Source organism: Ambystoma mexicanum, chromosome 1q, assembly GCF_040938575.1.
Source record: "Ambystoma mexicanum isolate Mex_15411 chromosome 1q, UKY_AmexF1_1, whole genome shotgun sequence".
Taxonomy (NCBI): domain Eukaryota; kingdom Metazoa; phylum Chordata; class Amphibia; order Caudata; family Ambystomatidae; genus Ambystoma; species Ambystoma mexicanum.
Genome location: NC_090922.1, coordinates 900577303 through 900588733, shown reverse-complemented (window position 1 = coordinate 900588733; position 11431 = coordinate 900577303). Strand labels below are relative to the sequence as shown.

At 43.8% G+C, this 11431-nt stretch overlaps 1 protein-coding gene across 1 annotated transcript in view; it reads left to right on the top strand.

The window, feature by feature from the left end:
* Positions 1-1764: 1764 nt before the first annotated feature.
* PLPPR5 (phospholipid phosphatase related 5) overlaps positions 1765-11431 on the top strand; it is a 1134012-nt gene continuing 1124345 nt past the window's right edge. The window contains exon 1 of the mRNA XM_069641534.1: positions 1765-2994. Within this exon, the coding sequence (XP_069497635.1) occupies positions 2764-2994 (231 nt within the window). The 5' untranslated portion in view covers positions 1765-2763. The remainder of the gene's footprint in view (positions 2995-11431) is intronic.

Below are 11431 nucleotides of genomic sequence, written 5' to 3'. Positions count from 1 at the left end.
GCGAGCGCTTAGCCCACTGTGCTATCTGATCGGCCATGATTGGAATCTGGATTGGTATCCAAGCAGGAGATTGTGTGGGGTTATCCTTTTGTGCAACCGAATGGTGACACTCTTGTGTCAATCACTTTGATGAGGAAGGTGTGATGGGTGATAGTCAGAGCATCAAGTTTGAGTGTGTGTTTATTACTGGGGGGGGCAATATGGCCTATTTTTAATGCATCTGGGAAGGTGCCTGGCATGAGAGATGCAATGTTGACTTTCAGAAGTGATGTGTGTGCTTCACATGTGATGGTCTTCACTTTGGCAGAGGGAAGGATGTGTCTTTGTCGGTGATGGATTTAAGAGCTGTAATGGAGTTGGTCAGATCTTCTGGAATAATGGTCCTGAATTTGGTCAATCCTTGTATGCTGCATACTAATGAGGGTGGGGCATCTGTGGTGTGCTTTGAGCTGCCAATGCCTTGCCTTATCTTGCCTGCATAGTTGGTGGCATTGAATTTGTTAGTGGATTGCAGTCTGGCAGGAAGATGATGCAGTTGTTTATTCCTTGGAATATTTCTCTGCTCTTTTAGAAGAAGCTCATAAAAGTATTGTGATTTAAAATGATAGTCACTATCATGTTTTGTGACATTAGAAACAAGATGTCCATAGAAGTTTAACATGAATGATTTCATTCCTACTTAGACCATTACCCCATGGGGATATCGTGTGACAAGATGGGTGGGCTTCACTTGGGGGGTCTCGATGTCTGATATGTGCAGGTCTGTCACTTGTTCCTCCCCATCTACATATGTGAAACATTAGTGTTTACATGCATCTGACACTGTATGTTCCCATTTTGATGTGGCCATCCTTGGCGCAGCTTTGCATTGATTGGATATTTCTATTATTACATAGATGAGTCACAGATACCAGTAGCCATTATGTCTGCTCATAGTCTGGGCTGTCTATAACATTCTCATGCATGAAGGACTGACTAGGAAAGGGTAGTGCAGGGGTAATACGTGAATGTTCACTGATTATGTAAGTTACATTAATGCCTACTTTTCCTGATAATCTTTTTTTTGTATTCACATTTTCATTGAACATTTTTTTTGGACATTAATTTAGATTTGACATTCAAACACATTGCAACGCAATTACAATATGAATAATATACAACCTCCCTGCTTCTAAAAACTACAAGTTCCAGAATGCACTGTGGTCTGAGAAGTTTCCATTGGGCGAAAGTGCCATGCAAAACATAGCCCTTGCCTGTTAGTGTCACAATGTGTTCAACTATAATGCATGTTCTTCAGATTAAGACGGAGAACAACGTTGCGCCCAACTGTATGGTGCCTGTGTGTTTTGCATGTTATAGGGCGTTGAACTACATAAAGCAAGAGACAGAATGTCAACAAATCCTGCTCACAAGGTCACCTGTTATCTGTAAGAAAATGTCAGAGGAGTCTGGCGCGAGATGTAGTTTGCCAATATTCTAGTGCTCTGGGTGGTAAAATCAGTAGTGAAAAAGACAGTCTTTCCAAGTAAGTTTGTGTGTACGAACAAGATACTGGGGATGATCGGAAATGGTTAATTCCGCCACCACGTCCGGTTATTCCGAGTGCCTCATTCACCACAAATATATTGTCAACGTCTGAATGAAATGGCAGCTCAGCTTCCGATTCAGTTAATGCAAGGCTCCGTTTTCTGTAACGGAGCCAGTCCGGGTTTTCCTACCACCCCTAGTCAGAACTCGAAGCCAGCCACTGGAAGCTGCCCTAGTAGACGCGGCGGACTGGTGGGGGGGACACGTTCGTGAGCATTTGGTGACAGAGCACAAGTGGGGCCAGCAAAATGCCGAAAGAGCACGCTCTTGTCCAGGTGTTCGAAGCTGCTGTATAGGACGATGCTTTGCTAATACAAAAACGCACCGGATGTGAGGAACATGTTCATTACAAGGATGTTTTTGTGATTGGCTTTCATTGCATATTTTGGAAAGACCTGCGGACCCAGAGAGATTATTTCGTGATGTCACTGTCAAGTAGAACTGCCTTGGGGTACCATGCTCCGTCGTGGGGTGGCCGTTCTTGCTCCGCCAGCGTCCGCCTTCCCCTACCCCCCAGCAACGCTCAGGAGTAACACCTTCTTTCCTTGCCTTTTATCCCAGCTACACATCATTGGGCATTTTTTGTGAAACTACAGCGGTGACTGTTGCGTTTTTTGTGGAGGGGATTTGGACATGCTATGCGTGCCCCTCGGTTGGAACTGTGCAAGGGAAACGCGCGCGCTTCGGTGCTCCTCGGAAGAGTACCGGTGGCAGGCACCGGGTTGCCCTGTGCAACGGCGTGAAGGCAAGATGCCCGGCGCGCTGTGAGGGGGGATTTCCAGCACTCCACGAGCGCATTGAAAGTGGTGCATGTCAAAAACAATGGCATTGGATAGGCGGTAGTGGTGTCCGCGGGGAAGTGATGCTGCTGCCCAGGCTGGGAATAGCCCTACGAATTACACACAGAGACTTGGAAAGGGGCAAGAGCGCGGCGTCTTGTGATAAACGGCACGTGTGTCCTTGTTCACGAGCGGCTGTTCTCCAGGAATGAGGATCTGAGTGTGACAGTGGATGGAGGCGACCATTTTATGGAAGTTTTAGTTTCTCTTCAGCAGTGGCTTGTTTCCGGGAGCTGCGAGGAAAGCTCCCCCGGATGCCCGCGTGCAGGGCAGCCTCCCGCCCCAAGCCCCCCTGCCGACAGCCGTGCCTTTGGATGCTGTGCGTGGTTTATTTTAAATGAGTTTGCCATTCGCGCTTACGATCATGCTTTATTTCCAGATGGTGATCATGGCGGGGACAGTCATGCTGGCCTATTACTTCGAGTACACGGACACGTTCACGGTGAATGTCCAGGGATTCTTCTGCTACGACAGCTCGTACACGAAGCCCTACCCGGGGCCCGACGAAAACAGCGACATCCCGCCGGCGCTGCTCCTCTCCCTGGTGGCGGGAGTTCCCGTGCTTGTGGTAAGAAATACCTGTCCGCCCGTCTACATCTCTCCCTCTTTCTTTCTCCCCGCTTTCCTTCTCCCTCTTTCTTTCTCTCTCCCACTTTCTCTCGCTCCATTTCTCCCCTCCTTATAATGTCACCGCTTCCCTGGTTTCGGCTGCAGCATTGCCCTGATGCAATGTCCGGCTTGATTTGTACCGTTTCCCACATTTGTGCTCATGTACCTCCAAGAAACTTGCAGCCATGTGTTCCCAAGAGGGCAATTCGCATTCTCAGAACATGGTGGTTGCGGCTGGGCTGAGGGGTCTTCAAGGCTGGCTGACTGTAAAGCGGCAGCACACCCTGCACGGCACCTTCACGAGTGGGCTGTCAGAGCGTTGTGGACGAGGGGTCTTCTGCACACAGCCGTTCCGGCGGTAGACCGAAGGTACACCCTCGGGGCTCCAGTAACACATATGCAGCAGACGCCTTTGCATCCATCACTCTGACTGCTTGCCACAGCGTTAGTTATTCGCAAGGCGTGCACGCCATCCTTTGTCGTTCTTTTTTCCACGGCGGCGAGAAGGGTCACACAAGTGAATTGCAAGCTTCATAAATTAAAACACTACCGAGGTACTTTAGCCTAGTTGATGTGTTTAAAGTGCCTGTGGGTCTGCTTTACAAAAGAGTGTTTCAGTGGGAAAAGCTCTATATTGCCAAAAGATCATATAGATTCATACTATATATTCCACAAATTCGATACACCCTTACAGTTTCCTAGCTGCTGTCGAATTAATCTACACTTCTGAACTACTGTTCACGACTCTGTATGTGCCCACGTGAACACATTCTTTTTTGTTTTATTTTAATTGTTTTTTTTTATAACACGCCTAATACCCTACCCGAGCTCGGTTTCTAAACGGGATTCGAACCTCTGTTGCTCTGCCGGGTCATCGCCCCTGTGCTATCCTCAGTTACAATCACAAACTTCATCTTTATTGGGCATTTGTATGGCGCGTATACACAAGTGTTTCCCGGCGCCCCAAGACAATGGGGATTGAGGAGAAACAATAACAGCGTGGAACAGTCCTACTAGGCCCTGTGCCATTGGGATCATGCCAGTGCAGTGATAATACGCGCAGTTGGGAGAGGGCAGGTCAGGGAGGAAGGGACGGGGTGAGGATAGAAGTGCAGGGGACCCAGGTCTGGCCAAGTGCTGATGGGGGCCCAGGAAGGCAAGCGCCAACAGTTTATTTGCATCCGTGTGTATATGCACACACTGTATGCACACGCTGAATATACAAACATACACATATGCCTATATTTAGGTTCGTGGTCCCTATAGATAGATGGATAGATAGATGTAGTATTGTCTCGGCTGCAATGGATACCAATAAATATCTCACAGAAAAGGATTTCAGGCTATACAGATATATTTTTTTAATTACACATTTTGTTTTGAGATACGCTTTAGACATAAGAATAATTTGTTTTTAATATAGTGCTTTAATCTAGAGCACTTTACATAGGACACATTTGCATACCCTATTTATTACCTAATCGAAATTGGTACTCATTTATGACATCAGAAAGATGAAAGGCTACATTGGCGTTGAGAAGATTCGATCCTGCCACCTGCAGATCAAACGCAGATTACAACAACTAGCATTTAATCCACTGAGCCATTTTACCAGTTTACACAACTCGTGAAATACACATGCGTGTCTATATGCACCTCAGGAAGTGTATGTAAACATGTATGTATGATGGTGAGTAAAATAGAATTAACATAAACATTTGGACATGGCATAAGCACATTGTTATCAGAGAAAACCTCCAGTTGAACGTATTATGTCAGAAAGTTCCAGAAGTGTTATACAACAAATGCATCTGTCTCAGTTTTCCACGTATTCGCATCACGCCTGTGGTTGTGCAGTCAACTTGGTACACGGTGTTTTGAGAAGCACTAGCAGTGTGAGTACTGAACACTTTTATCATTCAGTATGGAAGTATGCAATGGATGGACTGTCTGAGGGTGTTGAGAAACTAACCCTCAGGTTGACCTGTTCTATGCTAGTACCCGCGCAAAACACCTTTTAATGCCTTACCATATGTCCAATATATACGCGTATTCGTTACATTGTATAAAGTCACTTATGTCACAAAGCCGTATTTAAGGTTTGATTGCCTGTGCACCGTAGGACATTATTATCCAATATATGTATTAACAAATATATATATCTCGATACATTTGAGAGATATAGTGGATCACAGAACCAAGCAGGGGAGATGGCCTGCCTTACCACATGGCATGGCAGAGATGTGTCTTGAACATGGCCTCTGCTACCCATGCGTAGGATAGGGGTACATCAGAGATAGTCTGCCTGTCTCTGCCTAGAGTTAGTTGAATAGGCCATGGTGGGGCTCATCATGAGCATTCATCCTACAGCCACTTTTCTTCCCCTCATAGTTTCTCAGTTGCTGTGTGAATCCCATGAACCCATTCTTTCTACAACTGACCAATTTATCTGCTTAATCCTCAAAACACACCCCTCTCACATAACTAGTGAGTTATCCTGGGACCACTGGCCAGAGCCAATCCTTCCAATAGGTGACTGGCGTGCCACCACTTTCCTAATCACCAGAACCCATTCTTCCAACATAACAATAACTTGTGTTTGTGAAGTGTCTTTTTGGCATAGTTTCACCATTTCATGGACCCGTTCTCTGTCTTGGTGCTGATCAGACCAGCACACTGTTTCTACAGGTAACATGTTTCTTGCCTATGGGCAAATTGCCAACTCGTCCTTCCTACAGTTTACAGGTTAGTCTAAGAGTGAACACTAGAACATCTGGGTTGTATAAAGAATAGGTTGGTTTTGCTCCTGAGCAACTTTCCAGAACACAAAGTTGCTACAGGGGACACATTCTACATCCCTCTATGAATCCATAGAGATATCCATTAGGTCATGTATTGTTCCTGGGACCTGAATGGGCCCCTGAACCCATTATTTCAGTGGGTGCGCATGTTAGCCATCCTTCATTTGAATGAGCCAATCAACAGAATCCAACAGGTAAAATGTAGGGTTATTGTATTTGGTGGCCATGACCGGTGTATAAGAGGCAAACGATCTGCATGGTTTTCTAAGGGAGAATCGATCAGAGTGGTGAATGAACAGACCTATCTGGGAGTAAAGATCAACAACAGCAGATGTGAAGCACCCCGAATAGCTGCTTTGACTAAACAAGCGAAAAATCTGGCAGCGTAAAGTTCTGTTAAAGAAGTTTTGCCATTTTTCATTGATCCCACTTATCTCTTTCTATAAAGCCACAGCCGTGCCGATCTTGATGTACGGCAGTGAAACCTCGCTCATGTTGACTGAAGACATATGGTCCCTACTGCAGGGGATCTTCTGGAAGTCAGTTTTGGGATTACCGAGAAGTATCCCAATTCAGATTGTCAGAAGGGAACTGGGGTTAACATCCCTAAAAACCGTTGCCAGATGGAACTCAATCTCCTTCTGTAGAAAATGTCTGGAAGACACCACAAAGGGTGGTTTCAAGACTCTAAAAAAGGCAATGACAGACCCTAATGAAATAATCCTCAGAGAGTGGACCCTAATGAAATAATCCTCAGAGAGTGGACATATGCCAGAAATTAATTGAAGACCTGAATGAAACAGAGGAATCACTGCTGCAAAACCTGGGCAGGTTAAAGAAGAAGCTTTACCGTAAAGATTGGGTCGACACTCAGGAAGACAATCTCCAATACAAAAACCGAAATGAATTTTGGTTTGCTGAGAGAAAGCTCAATGATCCTCCAAGATACCTACAAATCTTTCCCAACTGGTTTCTGCACCAGCAATACATGATATTTCGTCTAAATATATTTCTACCTAGACCTGCCAAGATAAATCTAAACAGTCAAGAGTCAAGGCTTGTATGTCGTCTCTGTAAGGAGCAAAAAACGATCCCTCCAATCAAACATTTAGTAATGAACTGCCCGGCCCTGAGAACAGAAAGACGCAATGGCCTTGGGAGATATCATTGCTAAACATTGGGCCTCTTCAGAAAAAGAATGGTGAACTATATTGGTTGAAGGCGAGAAAAGCAATATCAGAGTCACTCTTACAAAATTCCTGCTAATAATTTCTGCAAAATTGGAATTTTTTGATTTGCGCTGTAACAATTAAGAGACTTGAGGGAGCCTTTCTTACGCTAGCAGTATCAAAAAAATGATTTCTTGTCTCCCTTGTAAGGGATTTCATTCAGGCACACACCCAGGTCTCGCCTAGCAATGTAGTGCGCAAATGAAACACGTATTTTATTTTTCTCTATAAGTTTAATATTCTGAATGATATACCACTCATATCACACCCTTCTCAAAATACCCCCAGGACACACTGAACCAGGAATCAGGCTAGTTTGTAAAAGTAAAAATGTATTTATTTATTTAATACTCAATCACACATAGGTTTAATATAGATATATATGGGGCAGCAATCACTAAAAGGGTGACAATGCCATTCAGAAATAAGCAAAGCAATTGAATTCACGTATAAGCAGACAAAATAGAAAACACAGGGAAAAAGAACAGTTTGTTTTTCACACAGATATTGTTTAGGTTAATGTTCCCCCTGCAAAGTTTGTTTAAATACAAAGGAGCAATCCTACACCAATGTGAGTAATCAGCAGGTTTTCAGGAATGAAATACAATGTCTATAGTTGTAGTTATGGGTTTGGACATGTCAGGTAAACAGTGTTAGTATTAGTCTGTTGTTTGTCACAGTGTAGGAAAGTGTTTGTGTTGGAAAAAGAGTGGGGTAGAGTTTCTAAATATCTTACGGGGTAGGATGGGAGAAAGGTGTCATAAGGAAAGGGGTGGTTGGTTAACTCAGAAAGATGAGTTTTGTAGGGCACGTGAGATGAATAAGGGGGATTGTGGGAATGGTAGTGTTTTGTCAAAGCAGATTGGGAGTTCAGAAAATAAGAAGGATGGGGATGGGAAGAAGAATAATTAGGTGTGTTTGGGTAGGAAACAGGAAAACAGGGATTCCTGGAGATGTGATTTTTCCGAATGCAACAGGGTTTGGGCTTCGAGATGATGTGTCAGATATGGAGGGGTCGTTAGAATGGGGGGACTCTTTGGATGGAAGGCTGTAAATGTAATCCAGCCTACAAAAGCCGCAGAGATCTTGCCCTCCTCTCCCTCTTCCATGGTATAATACTGTGTCTCAGCTAGGGTATTCCCCTGAGCATAACCCCGGGTTCCCCTACCCAGGTGATCCTCCCTTGCTTGGCGGCCCCAGGGTTGTGATCTGAGAGCGTCAGCCCTTCCCTGGCCACCTGAATAAGGGATTCACAAGGTCTACTTGGGAGAATACCCTCAGGTTTCTCACAACACCCCAACATAGAATGCATATTGGTCACACACTCTATTCACACAGGTCCCACCCCAAGGGTGTACCCACAACATACAGTTACTGGGATTTCCCCACAATACCATATATGGTTCTTCCACCCAAAAGCCACTCAGGAGAAGCGACAGCTTCAGGGCTTCCCAGGACTTTGGCAAAACAAGGTAACATGCAATAGAAACCAAGAGGACTCAGGGGCCATCTTGTCTCCTATCAGGAATCCACTGATTACTATGGAAGGGCCTGGGTATCCCAAAATAGAGGATACTCAGAGCTCCTGTCACATCAGCATGAAGCTGCCACCAGCCCATACTCTGCTCTGTGAGCAACACACAGGTGCCCCAAAACATACACTAGGGGTATAGGGTTGTACGCCTTACCCACGGATGCCATAAAGGTATCCCAAGGGTCTCTGTTCACTGCAAACAAAAAAGGAAGAGCTGCACTGCCTGGGGTCCCAACTGGACTCCTGTGCAGAAAGTAACACAATACACTGATAATAATGGAGAAGAGAATAAGGACAGGTAGACCCTGTCCCTCCAATACATTTCCAGCATCACAGTAGCGGGTTGGGGTACTTGGATCAATTCATCCTTTATGTCTTCTGACAGCCCTCTACTGAGTATAGTGAATCGAGCTCTTCTGGCCAGCTGGTCTCTGCTGCTAATTGTGTAAATGTGGATATGTATGACACCACATCCTGCTTATCTTGACTGTAGTCCAAAAACACTTTTGAGTTGTATAGGACAACTCATACCTTTCAAACATCTGTTTTTAGGCTGCCAGGAATTTGCCATAGCTGTATAGGAGAGAGCTTCTGAAAGTTATGAGTTGGGCCCATGCAAGAGAACTACAACCTAGATTACAAATGATATAACCTACTTTCCATCCATCGGTAGAACAAGTAAGTGGTTTAAATGTGAATCGGACACAGCACGTGCCAAGGAACTGCCGCATTATTTTGGTAATCCTTCAAATGGAATAGTACCCATAGGGGAGAAAGAGCTTCAGTATGAACGGTTTCTCTAGATGTTACATACTGCTCTAAAGCCATATTCTCCACCTTCAAAGACTGATTTTCCATGGTCAGTGCTTGTACACTGAACATCAATTCCCGTAGTTGATCCACATGGCTCTGGTCACTTTGCTGTCTCAGCCTATCACTCAACTGGCTTACCTGCTCTGAATGATGTCTGGATTACTTGGTGAGGTAAGGCTGGTCCCGCCTGACATTCACAGTGTGTCATGTGTGGCTGGGGACATTGTGAGACATGCAACAATGCCAGGAAAGATAAAAAGGTCGGGGGGAAAAGCAAGTGCTAAAAAACCCAGGATATCTCACTTTGAATGCAGAATCTTCTGAAGGTATGCATAGAATAAGAAATGTCATGCTGTAACTGCATAATCCACAGAAGGAATGCATAGAGTAGGGAATCCTTAAGGTTGACAGGGAAGGAACAGAGTAGAAGAAGGCAAGAAAAAAGTAGGGCCGAGATACAGTAGACAAGTAGGAGAATGGAGAAGGGGCTCAGGAAATAAGGAATGAAAGTGGCTAAGGCACAGAATCCCAGGAAAGAAAATAACTAGAAGGTTGCATGAAAACACTGAGGGGAAGGAAAGGTCAGTGTTCTCTCCATAGGAAGCACTGGAGCATTGAGATTTGCTGCAATGTCCGCAGCAAAAGGGAGGAGCCTCTGACAACTTCATATGCTGGTACCAATAAACTTTGATTCACTGTGACACTTGCATACATATGAACAATTTACCATCTTGATGAACTGGGCTTCTTAGTTCTCAGTATCATATATGTACACAGATTAAACTTAAAGAAAGTTTTTAAATTTAACTGATAGGCGACACAGCCAATTCTCCTAAATCAGATTACTTCACATTCAATGCATTATCCAGATTCATTTCTATGGAATGTTCTGTGAATCAATTTCCATGACTCTTATGCTATCACCTATCTCAAATCTATACCATTATGATTTGTTATGTACCCTTCTGAGTCACTCGACATTCATAAAACCAATTTTTAAAGTGTTTAGAAACAGGAGGTATGACGTTCTAAATGAAAACAAATACCTGACATCATTGTTATTATTGGAATATTCAAAACGTGGGTGCAAGGCTGATCATTTAAGATCTCTCTCGAAAACACCAATCTTAAATCAAAATCCACCTTAACAAATGGATGAAAATATGTTAATATACGTTTTCTCCTATTTAGCTATTGTTTTCTCTGCTAAACATTCAATCGTTTAGATGTACAGGTGCTGTGTATATATGTGATTTCTTCATTAAATTGTGTTGCCTCACCTTCCCCGGTCCTTCTAACAGCCCCTCAAACATTCAGATGCTCTGCTCAAGATTGGTTGTCTGTGTATTGGTGGAATTCTGAAGTTGCCCATATTTCTGACCTGCTGACAATAGGCCCTCTTACCCGATGATCAGTGCTTTGAAATAATTGTGTTGACATAGATGGCTGTTAATGACTTTTACCATGAAAGGTGAAAAACCACAAAACTGCATCTGTTTCTTGCAAGACAGTCCCATGTGTTCTGTTAGACAGAAAATCCCTGATACATGTGTTATTACACCAATAACATAAACTGGAAGACCCCTTCACGCAGGGAATTCCACTAGATACAAAATAACATTTCCTCCAGATCTGTGTGTTAAACTAGCTCAGAAAGAGAGCTTGGTCTAAAAATCTACCCACCCCCATTTATCTTGTTTTAATAATTGTGGCTGCAAGGGAACGGTGCCAATATTACAGCACAGTGACAAGTCATATTAAAACTTAGTTTATTTGCTCATTTCAAAACAAAACATTATTTACTGTTTAGTCAACGTGATCTGATAAAATGTATTTTTTCAAGTCAAGTTTAGCTTTGTGAATTGATTTATCTGCTATTTTCTCCATTTCTGTGCCATAGCCTGACCAAGTAATAATGGGTTAGACAATTTTTCTTCTCAAAACAGTATAGAATGAGCACCTACTGAGATAGGATGTGGGGATTAAAGTATCATCCAAATTCTTTGTCTACCACCCACT